Here is a 12,755-nt window from a genome sequence, read left to right on the forward strand (position 1 = left end):
TACGACACATTTCAAGCATATTTCCAAGTGTGAACACCACACTGTGTAAGGTTAGAAATACTTAATTAATAAGAAGTAGACAGAAGTGCCGGCCTAAACATTTACAAAAATAATTTCTATATGTAAGACAGATCTTTAAAAAAATATCCACTGTGTAACTGTAATACAATAGCTGAATGTCTAATATGCAAAACAGACCCTGTCACAGCACATGTGCTCTAACCTTGTTCTGTAGGAAATGACTCTCCCAGGTCACCTTTCCAAGGAAATCAGGGATCTGTTGACTGCTGCACTCAGTGTTCACTGGAAATCCCTCACAAACTTCCCAACTAACAACAATAAGATATTTTTACAATTAGTTTTGGTAAAATAAAAACATTAAACTATAATATTCATTATTAGCATTGTATTTTATGATTAATATCCACTAGTAGTGAAAAGGTGTGACACAAAACACTTGTAAAATATGTTAACATTTGTAAGTGAGAAAAACTTTAAATTTTTATCTTGTAATTATGATATCAGGGCATTCAATCTTTAATTAATTCTTAATAGAAAGTAAAAATAATTGTAGAGAATTGTTTGTAGTGGAGACCATCACCTTTACCAAATACAAATATACTAAGCTATAAATAACAAAGGCTTTTTGTTACTTATACTAGTTGATCAAACATCTTAGTTCAGAATTTGCAAAAGAGGCTGTAAATCCATAACAGACTAATGGGAATCTAGGAGAAAATGCAATCTAAAAAGGTTGGGTTTCACTAATAGTACAGACAAATATCTTAAAAGTTAGCAAAAACTTACCCTAAAGCAATGGCCTGTGTCATTATTGGTGTGTTAGCATACTATACAGCAGTAGTTCTCAACCTTCCTAATACTGTGACTCTTTTAATATAGTTTCTCATGTTGTGGTGACCACAAACCATAAAATTATTTCATTGCTACTTCATAACTGTAATTTTGCTATTGTTATGAATTGTAATGTAAATATCTGACATGTAGGATTCCTGACATATGACCCAAGTTGAGAACCACTGCTACACAGCATATTATCTAGTAGAAGCTTAATATCCTATTACAGAGACAATTGTCACACCCATGTTCATTGCTACTTGATTATTAATAACTAGGAAATGGAATCAACCTAAGTGTCTATTAACAGGTAAATGGGTAAGAAAATGTGGCATATGCACATGATGGAATATGACTCATTTCCTAGGTGAGGTCACTCAGGCCCAGAAAGATGAACACAGTGTGTTCCCTCATGTGTGAGTTCTAGCTTCCAATCCTTTGTCTTGTGTGTTTAACTCAGTGCACACATGGATGCCAGCTAAATAGAAAGGAGCCTTTTTTTTACTGGGAGACACAGTAATCAAGAGGAAAGTAGTAGATTTTAGGTAAAATGCAAGCATTGAGGTGTAACACTGGGGAAGGAAAGGCTTAAGCAAGGAGGACTATGAGAATATAGGGCATTCAGGTTCATAAAAGGGAGAGCTAACCCAATAAAAGGGGATATGAAAATCAGTCTAAGAGCCTACTATCTCACACTCCAACTTCAAAAAAGAAATAACTATAAGGGTAGCAGAACACATGTGAAAAGAAAAAAGAGAGAAGAATGCTGAGTTAAAAGATTATACAGGGATAAGGTGGAAGATTAGAGGAGGCAGAAGAGTAGTGGGTGAGTTATCCAAAGCAAAGTTTGTATGAGAATGCCTTATGGAACCCTACTAGTGAGTAAGCTAATTTAAAAATAAACTATACTTAAAAGAGTTGGAAGAGAATTACTCTGTGTGAGTGGTCAGTAACTCCCAGAAGACATGATTTCCTAAATAAAAACCTCAGTGCCAGGGCATAGATTTTTTCCTATGAATTATTGATCACGGAGATCCCAGAAATCTCCAACACAATATAGGTGACTGCCACTATCTTTGGTTACCCACCATAACTACATGGTAAGACCTTTTTTGCTAAAGACACCACACACTCTGGCTATAGAACATAGAGAACCAATCTCAAGCTGACCAGAAAACTTCCTTTTTGCTGATTAGCTTTTATACAGTTAGAAGATGCTACGCAGTCTGATGGGAGAGAAAAGACATCAATTGTTTGACCTTGTATTGGACCCTGCATGCTATAATACCAACCCACCAAGCAAGAAATGCCTACAGGTGTGATAGTGACCTTCTCTTCGGGAAGTAATTTCATACCTACTCTTATAATCACAGTCACAGGAAAGTCATAGGTCCTGGGGTAGAACCTGATATTGTTATTATGATAGGTGGTAATGCTACTAAATTTCTTTTTAAATGCTTATGTTCATGACCAAAGACCTGGGATGCTCTCAACCCTAGTCAGAGAAGTTTCTTTTTGCAGTGGGCAGCAGTAAACAGAGACATGAATAAATGGCCAAAGTACTAAAAATAAAAGACTCAGTCCTCGGCCCAAATGGGAAATCTATATTAATTCTCCTACCATGGATGCTCAGGGAATGCCATAGAAGAGGAGACAGAAAACATAAGAACCACAGGATGGAGAGAAAGGCTATGAAATTCTGTATTGGACATGAGAAGGTCAAGGCAATCATGATCTCAAGGTAGCCATGGTACTTGCACAAGAACAACATAAGATCAAACTGGCCAAAATCCCAGCATGGATGGTATAGATCCATTCCAGGTCCCACCCTTACAGAGGAGCTATTGGTTGGACAGTTGATAGAAGATGGAGGAGAAACATTCCTTATTGAGGGTGTGGCCATTGGTAGGTTTCCCATACTCCAATGGATAGGCAGTTCTAACTTTACTTATATGAGTTATCCAAAGGGGGGAAAAAGTGTGAAATTTTCAAAAATTAAAAAAAAAAAATTAATAAGAAAGAAACCAGTTCTGGGCTGATAATGGCAATTCTACCAATAAATAGCAATTCTACCAATAATCTAAAAATAAGGACATGAGTGGCTAGAGAGATTTCTCAGTGATTAAGAGCACTGGCTGCTTTTCCAGAGGATCTAGGTTCAATTCCCAGTATCCACAGGGCAAGAAACAACTGTCTGTAGTTCCAGTTCCAGGGTATCTGTCGCCCTCTTCTGGCCTCAACAGGCACACTGTACATGTATAGTGAACAGACATGCATGCAGGCAAAATACCCATACACAAAACTAAATAAATTTCAAAAAAATTAAAAATAATGACAATTAAGGTTTGAAATGTCCCATTTTAGAATGTAGAAGGAAACTTTCAATAGAATATACAATTAAGCAAATTAACACATTCAGTTAGCGGTAAATATAGGCAGTTTTATGTTGTTATGCTTACCTCAGCAAAGCAGCACTTTTTATTCCCAACAAAACAAAATTCAAAATGACTATGTGAGGGGTAAGGTGTAGGCACACCTGTTGCCAGCCCCTAAGTAGGCGTGGCTACAGCTTCCCCTATGGAAATTACCAATACGGAGTCAGGTAGAAATATAAGGGTTTTTAATAGGGAAAAGCCTTACTTACAGAACAACCTAGCCAGCTGGTGTGGCTGCAGTCTGTACCTCAAGTACAACAGTGAAACCGAAAGAGAAAACACAGCCCCCTGAAAGTCTCAGTCAATGTCACCCTGACCACGCCTCGCAAGCGTGGTCAGGCACACCTGTAGCCAGCCCCTAAGTAGGCGTGGCTACAGCTTCCCCTACAGTAAGGTATTTATCTCAGCAATAAACAGCAAAGAACATGAACTAAAATCCAAACTTTTATCCAGAAATCTAAGGGGAAGGCTCTAGGCAATTTTTCTTCAGAAGAATTGTCTAATATATTTCTATTATCATATGTGTGCACACATACACTCATGACATGACACGTATGTGTGGTGGAGGCGTACATGCTACAGTGATCATGTAGAGGACAGAGGACAATTTTGCAGAGTCAGTTCATATCTCCCACCTTTATGTGGGCTCTGGGGATTGAACTCATGGCGCCAAGCTTGAGCCTTTACTTCCTAAACTATTTCACCAGCCAGCTCTAAGCAAATTTAAGAAAGATTTCTACACACAAAATAAATCTTCCTCTAAATGGAAAAATACTCATTAAAAAGGATTTCTGATGAATTATTTTTCTCTCTACCAAGCCAAAGAGAACAGAGAGAGCATATCCAAAATTCACATGAATAATGGAAGCAATCAATGGGGTTAGGGCCACAGAATCAGCATATATATCCTTTTGCTTTAGCATTGCATTGTCCCTGCCTAGAATAAGTGAACCTCAACAAAATGCTTTGGGATTTTTGGCTATGCCCTTTACTCTATTCTTTTTAGATATATACTAAAGAAATGTAATTTGCTAAATTATGCACTAGTAAAGCTACATGGGATTGTCCAAAGTGGTCACCTAGCCCAATCTTGCGTAGGTGTCATGCTTCAACAACCAATACACTATTCGCAAGTCACATATTTCTATTTAAGTTTAATATAATTTAAATAAATTATAAAACCAAGTTCCTTAGACCCAAAAGCCACATTTCAACCAGTCATAGACATGCCTCCATCATCATGTACTGCTTGGTGGGAAAGCATTAAGGTCCTTAATACCAATGATGCCAGTTTGAGTCCTGGCTCATCATCTGCCAGCAATGTGAGCTTGGGAAAATCATTTCTTCTTTCTTGGTTTGTCTCTGAAAAATGGAGTGATAACAGAGACTTCTGGGGTAAAACCATTGTTTGAAAATTAAATAAAAAGTTATGCCATTAATTTATAAGCCAACAGTAAATAGGTGACAGTTTTTATTATTTACAGATAAGAAACTCTTCATGGGCAGTTATGGAGCCCCTGGAATACTATATTATTTTTCATTTCATTATCATCAAATCTAGGATTTAAATATGAAAGTTTGAAGAAAAACCCCTATTTTTATTGTAATGAATTCACTTGAAATTATTAATTTGGAAATTAACACAAAACAGCTTTTATATTTCAAATGAAATTGTGACTTCTTTAAAGTAAGAAACTGCTCATCGTTCCCATATAGTCCTTTTAAAACAAAAGGACATTGCTAAGTCATTTAGGCCTGACCCCATTAGACCATGAAGTAAATCAATACAAGTATTGCTTAAGTCAATTCAAAGAAATTATTTCAGTGTTTCAGATCTCTCGCTGTGGGAAACCCTGAATTAGGTGATGGGTTACTTTAATTAAATATACATTAATTTACTCATCACATCCAAATAGCAGGGCAGCATCATCCATAAAGGTCTTATAGACAGCCATGGTGCCATCTCTGGCAAAAGCAGCTACTCGGTCAAAGGTTAGAGCCAAAACAGGGCTTAGTGGAGATCTGAAAAAAAAAATGAAAAAGAAAAACTATTTAAGTTACCTGCAAAATACACACTGAAATTGGAGCACAAATAATAAGGTATTTGATACCTATATCTACAAAAAAACCCTACTATTCTTGAACTCCTATAGTGACATTTGAATGTACATTTGAGTTTATTTAGCTGGTTCATAATGTGCCAGGTATGGTTGCAATATGTACAATTAAAAATGAATTATACCAGTGAAAGACTGTAGTTGAGCAAAACAAGTGTTCACCTAACGCATTTTCTCTATGGAATTCAGTGTACCCATAGTGCATCTGGAACTGGGAATGAAATAAATGCATTATACTGAGTATAAACAACTATTTTATAAGCTCACTAAGTGTTAAGTGATCTGATTTCCATAACTATTATAAGGCACAAGGTTGTAGGTGAATTTGAGAATTAAAATAATATTGAAAACATCTTAAATAAAAAGCATGGTCTTTTATAAGCTAGTTTATTCTAGATAGATTAGAAATATTTAGGCTTTAACCCACTATTATTACCAGTAGTATCTAACATGTATATAATCATGATAAGACAGACACGTTCAGCACATGGGACATACAGCAAGAACAGTGCTAAAATTCTTGAAAAACATGAAGAGCTTGAAAAGCATGAAGAGAAGCAGAATGAAGGTGGAGATGTTTTAAATTAAAGGGGGATACTGAAATGGATCAAACACAGCAGAGGAAGTCTACCTAGCCACTGAGTACACCTGTGGGTAACTGACTCCAGAGGGGGTGTCAGAGAATAATGTGTTATTATGGACTGTTAGGCACACATTTCGGTTACACAGAAGGTTCTATTCTTCAAGCACTTAAAGAGTAAAATTTTAATAATTGTCTGCAATTACTTTCAGGAGAGATAAACAAATAGGAAAGCTCATTAAATAGATGAATCAAAATGAAGACTATGAAAATATTTGTTATGATATTTTTCCAACTTGTCATCAATTTGAAATTCTTCAAAATATGCAAAATTTGGAGGAAATTTTAAACATTCATTTTTATAGAAGAGCATGACCGCCTATGTCAAAATAAGTTATACACAGCAGAATACTTCCTGAAAACAAACACCATTCACTTAGTAAATATCATGCGTTTTCTCAGTGTATTTTAAATATGTACCAATACAATTTTAGAAATACACATTTTAAAAATTCCAGTGGTAGCAAGATTCTGGCATAGTTACCTTGTGCTCTGTATCGCATTTTATTTTATTTATTTTCAAAACTAGAAAGCAAATTATATCATCCTATTAAAATAACAATGAGTCACAAACAAACTTAGGAACTTACACAGTTCTCCAGTTACAACCATCAGCTGATTCTAGAATGTTATAGATTACTGGCATGTTATAGATGCGTTTCACAAATATGACTAGCCAAGAATACACTTGCAATCTTTTTAAAACACGGAATTACAGAAAATATGATAAAGTCATTGCTTTCACTTCAACTACGACATTAAGAGAAAATAACAGTGCACACTTGATTAAAACTGTTCTCTGCTATGGAAAGGGCTTACTAAATTACAAAATTCTTACTACTGTAAAAATCCATCTCTGTTTTCATCATTGTGTAAACAATTTCACTCCCAGTGCAACTTAGATTAACTTGAATTTTGCCTATAGTGAAAATGTTATCATTCCTTATGTACATTCTAATTCTATAAATTATACAGCATGTGTTTTAACTTTATTCTATTGGGACAAACAAAACAAAATTTTGCGGCATAACACCCCTCCACCCCTGACACCTTTGTGGATGTTTAAGGAGACTGTTGTTTGAGGTTTGAAATTTTGAGCAAACACCAAATCTAATCAGTTCCTCATTTGCTGAGATTTAGATCTGTCTCTACTGTTTTCATTATCGTTAACATAAGCTCAATTCAACCTTACATGCAACACCATTTCGTTCTTCCTCTAAACAATGAGCCAAGAAAATTAAAAATGCACCCCCCCAAAAAAAAGTGTGTTTAAGTTTCTTGACAAGCAGCTTCAGAGCTCATCTGGATGTGTCCTGTCAAAATACGCATACATTTCTGAGAAATTCAACACCAGAGCCCAGCTTGTCAGTGCCTAGATACGGCGGCCTCTTTCTTTCTCCAGAAAGACAGATAATTTTATGCAGGAATTTACCAATCCACAAAAATTTACACAATGCTCAGCAAATAGCCAGTAATTATTGCCAGCTAATGCAAGGCGCTGTGAGGAACATAACTTTGATAGGAGAGGGTTCGTAAGCTTTACCAATTTATCTTTATCTGTCCTGTCATTGGTGCTTAGGGGTTAAGACTTTATTTGTGCAAACATAGAGATATAGTGGGGAATCATGTTGTCTGCAGCTTCATAAATCTTGCTTAAGATCCTTTTCAATTACCATCCATTTCTCCTTTAAAAAGGGACAAAAAAAAAAAATAGAGGAGAGGAAGCAGGTCAGGGCAGTGTGTGACAATGACAGTGTGATGGGCTTGGGCCCCCCGTGGCGTTTCCATCTGCTATCATTAAGGTGACTACTCAGACATGAACAAATCCCTCTTGCTGTGCTGACAGGCAGACCTCAAGAACTATGACAAGGCATTAAGACAGAAAGTCAGAGAGAGAGAGAGAGAGAGAGAGAGAGAGAGAGAGAGAGAGAGAGAGAGAGAGGAGTTGGTCATATTGCCTCCATAAACAATACTACCTTATAAAAAATGTTCCTTAAATTTTATTGGAATTAAAAAATGACTTTTTTTCTTCTTCTTCTTAATTCCTAAAGGGTCTTACATGGCTTCTCAATTCTCCTGCTAAATTAGCTCACCGCAGAGAGTTTGAAGACACACCAAATAAGCACATTGCTCATACCTGTATGCTTTCCCATATGAAAGCCCAATTTTTTGCCCATTCTTCAGCTGCAGTGGACTCTTAATCTCTTGACCATGCTCATCGAAAATCCGGGCTGAAGACAAGCGGAGGCCTTGTGACTTGATGGAGGAACCTTGAAGCTGTTGATGGATTCTGAGAAGTAACTGGTGGAGGGCAGGTGAAGGGGATGCAGAAGAAGACATAAGCTATGCGAACATCTGTAACAAACTGTCTCTGCTCTGGTCCAAACAAACGATAATTAAATTCATATAGAATGTTAAAAGAAGTGTGAAATGACGGCAATGTTTAGTTCAGTGTAAAGTAACAAAATGAGCATGGGCTTTTAACCAGCAGGGGGTGCCACAGGCTTGTGATTGAGCCCTGACCCTTTGGCACAGTGCCTGAAAGCAGATGTGACAGTCTCACAGAAAGAGCATTTAGCTTCCACACCCGGTAACAATCCTCTTTGATGAGAGCTATGCTTGTCTTGTCTGCACTGCGTGGTTTGTTAGGCCCTTCCAGACCAGATTTAAGCTTTGCTGTTACAACAGGCTATGTCCCTATCCCCGACAAGCTTCAGGGAACTGGAGCTTGAATCCCCCACTTCCAGGACCGCAAAAATCAACATGCCTCTCAGGCTCTTCTGGCTCTTTCAGAACTCTTCTTTGAGGGTTTTAATTGCAAGCCTTGAAAACCTTGGGGATGATTTCAGGAACTAGTGTCTGCAAGTCATGGGTAAGACACAACTGGAGTGAGAATATGAAGTGACGTCACCCCACGTTTTAAATAATAGCACTGTCAGTGCTATGCTTCTGAAACTAAGCTATGGAGAGGGCTCATATTTAAAACACATTTCAAATGTAAGTAAATCCAGTGGAACTGTGGCACATGATGTACTTTAAGAAGGCATCTTTCATTATCATCTGTCACCTTTGTTTCAGCTTCCCTGCCCCGGCTCTTCCCAGCTTGGCACCTCACCCTATCCATCACTCTGGCCCCTCCCCCAGCCTTCTGTCATAGACCTCCCTTTCTTCTCCTCCTTGTCAGTTCATGCACTTCTCAATTTCTTATCACTCTGTGGTCCCTGCAGGGAGGTAGGCTCTTGGTTTTCTCTCTCTTTCCTTCTAGTAATTTCTACTGAAGGAATATTGCTGAGGTGCAGAAGAAAAGGAGTTTGACTCCCCATGAACACTTTGGGTGTCTCACTTCACTGGCCATAAATTCTTGACTAAGTGCAATGCTTTTTGGTCAACAGCCACACTTACAGAATGCCTCAGAACTAAGCACCGGCTGACTGAAGGAAAATGACAATGACTCTGATGTCAGTCAGCCCTGTATTAGCCAAACTTTTAGGAGAGCATCAAATGATGAAATAATTCTTTTTGTTTCACTAAAATAAATACTTCTTACCCAACAGAGACAAATTCTATGTATTACAATAACAACATCTGATCTCTTTGGTTGTTTAAGAGGTAAAGGGCTTAGTGAAAACCTGTATTGTTTTGTTTTTCTCAAAGGAAGTACAAACATATTTTGGAATCTATGTATTTTATTTCTAAAGCCTTACATTTAGTTACCTCTGCTCTCAACCCTGGAGCTTAGTTTTGCTGCTTTGCTATGATTTCAGAAAGCATGTAATACCAGTCTTTTGTTTTGTTTTTAATCACGATGATTTTGCTTTAGAGATACCACTTTTTTGTAAAGGAGAAAGACATAAAAGATTTAAGGCCTGATCCTGGGGCAGGGCTGTGTACAGAGGCCAGTGGTGTGAGGAGGAGACAGACTCTGAGCTCCCAAACATGTGACCACATTCACTTTCACAGGAGTTGCATTGCAATCTCCATTTCCCCAACTTGGTGACAGACTGCACTTTATGTGTTCAGGAATGAGCATTCGACAGCCTACGGGAGGCAAGGGCCTCTGTACCTTTCATCTGTAGGTCATTGGCTAGGGCTGGGCTGTGGAAACAAAAAATTGTGATAATCTTTATCCATTTATCTTTAAAGCTATCATCACTGGGCCTTTACAGGATAAGAATTTGCTCCCAGATCCGAGAAGAGTATAAAACAACCTCTTAGACTGGTGATTGAGACAAGTGTCTGCACAAGGGAATGGGCTGCTTAGGGTGCTCTCTATGGAGTCTTATGATAACCCTAATTGACATTCTGCAAACCCCAACCCCATTTACTTCAAAATTAAAGCAAAGCATAATTTCAGTCAGTCATTAGTCAATACATGAAGCTTCCATGAAATAACAGCTTCCTGTATTTCCTTCAACATTTCCTTCAACATTTCCTTCAACATTTCCTTCAACATTTACTAAAGTAAATAAAATACTCTAATACAAAAATGTTGTGAGACAGATAGAAAATTCTAGAAAGACTTTGATACCAAGCTGATTTCTATAGCCATGGACATGATAATAAAAGGAAACCAGCTAAGGCTTTGGATCTTTCTCTAATAAATTAGAATAACATTTTCCTGTCTCCTCTGGGGTCAACCAATGATCCAATGAATGCCACCCAACTAAGATGCAGCTTTTATAATTGGCTGTACAGGCCAGGTAAGGAATGCTTTCAGGGAGAGGTAAGACTGATGGTGTTTTACTAAACAGGAAAAGAGACCGAGCTTCTGAACAAAGAGGAGGCAACAGAGCCCAAGACACTGGTGTGCACTCGGGCGCATAACCCCAATTTGTAAACAACGGGGTGTTCCGTGTCCTTTTATGCAAGACAAAAGCTCAAAATAAAGACCCTGAACATGTTGGTTCTGCCTGAAAAACATCCCAATTGTCTGGAAAATAGGCAAAGGTAAGAGTGCCCAAGATAAATTCGTGGGATTTGCTCACAATGAGCATGGTGGAAGACCAAGGCTGTGTGTTAGTCACTCAGGCACATGGCTTAGAAATACTATGCCTGGAGTATACCCTCCATCAAATGTTATGGCATTCCTTTTTAATGTATAAAAACTAGCTAACTAAATAAAAGGAGAACAATTTTGATGTATCAAAAACAGTGCCTAGTATAAAAATACTTTCAAACATACTGATGGTTGAGATGTGATTAGGTTAAGATTCAAGAGTTGACACTCAACTGTACCTCACCTTGTAGAACAAATGACTGATGTTTTATAAACTGCCTTAAGATGTAATTGTTTACATTAACTCTAAGTTACATGAGGAATGCTTACGTTCATACATGCAATAACTCACTCTTTGCATTGTTTCGTCACCTTGGGCTGGGCTATCACACTTTAAGTCTTTTCTACTGATGTAAACAGAGATCTCTCCAGTGTCTTTACCATTTTCAAATACCTGTAAAATGAATACATAGAAAAATAGAAATAAACACATGTGGACAGATGTGCAGGAACATGTGTAAAACAAGAGACCAACTATCTGCAAGCAAATGGATGGAAAGCCAAGAGTTCTAAGAAGGGAAGGCCTTGCTCTTCCATTTGGTCTCAGCATTTCACCTGACTCCCATTCCCTATCATCTTAAAATAGAAGAAAGCTTGGAGCCTGGAGCAAGATCACTGGTCACAGCAGATGCTGAAACAGAGCAAACATCAGCAAACAGTCAGCTAGCAACCAATTAACTAGCTCATCTCCTGCTGCTTGGCAAAACACGAAGCCACAAATCACGCATGGAGAATGTTCAGTTCTTATTTAAAAGATATCAGTGTCCTCTTTGTCTTCTGACTCATTCAACAAAATTCAACCTGTCAGGTTTATTACATAACAGGATGGGGAAGGTCAGCCATTTTAACTGCAGAAACTCAACAAGTTGTTGAAAACAGAGATAAAATATTGCATTATGCAACAGTCGCTGGGAAAAAAAGGAAAAAACGAGAGCGGCAAATGTTCTGGTCAAAAGGATCCGAATAAACCAGTCCTGACAGGCCGGCCCCACTAAAGTGAACACTCCCCCTGCCCACACTGAGGATCCACGCAGGGTGCTCCATTCACTAGGCAAGAAAAGACTCAGGCCAGAGGGAGGCCTGATGAATAATTTAAATCTTTGCTTTTTAGTGTTTTTTTTTTTCCCCTCTAAAGTTCTTTTCTTCTGTTTCTGATATGCCCATCACATTTTATTGTGGATTGTTTTATATATTTTTGTGCTATTTCCAGAGAAGATAATTCGGGAAAATAACTTCTTGAAAAACAAAGAAAACTGTCTTTTGTTCTTTTGAGACAGTTCAAACTTTATTTGGTAAGCCCAGTTTGGGAAATAATGTGTTTCACTAGCTCTTCTGCAGCCTATGGGGATGGGGGTGGGAGAGGGAATTTAATCATGTAAGAACCTTAGGGATGGCCCCACTTAGTGCTCCTTCAGAGCCAAGGTGGCCCTGTGGACAGCCTGTGGCTTCTGCTTGGCAGCTCTGGATTTTTACTCCTGGAAGAGGAAGAGTCTTTTCCTGATGGGGATAAAAGGAAGAAAGGAAGCAAGGAAGGAAGGAGTGGGGGAGCCACTTTTCTGGGTAACAATACAATTCTCAGTCAGCAGTTTCTCTAAAGCTGCAAATCTGAGGAAAGAGTGGGAAGAGCATCTTGCTGTTTCAAAAATTTCTTC

General features: G+C 38.0%; 1 protein-coding gene across 1 annotated transcript in view; it reads right to left on the reverse strand.

The window, feature by feature from the left end:
- Positions 1–202: 202 nt before the first annotated feature.
- LOC118238488 (doublecortin domain-containing protein 1-like) overlaps positions 203–12,755 on the reverse strand; it is a 176,162-nt gene continuing 163,609 nt past the window's right edge. The window contains 4 exon segments of the mRNA XM_035447056.1: positions 203–329; positions 5,190–5,312; positions 8,185–8,348; positions 11,396–11,497. Coding sequence (XP_035302947.1) covers positions 203–329; positions 5,190–5,312; positions 8,185–8,348; positions 11,396–11,497 — 516 coding nt within the window.

This window comes from Cricetulus griseus, chromosome 6 (genome assembly GCF_003668045.3).
Source record: "Cricetulus griseus strain 17A/GY chromosome 6, alternate assembly CriGri-PICRH-1.0, whole genome shotgun sequence".
NCBI lineage: Eukaryota > Metazoa > Chordata > Mammalia > Rodentia > Cricetidae > Cricetulus > Cricetulus griseus.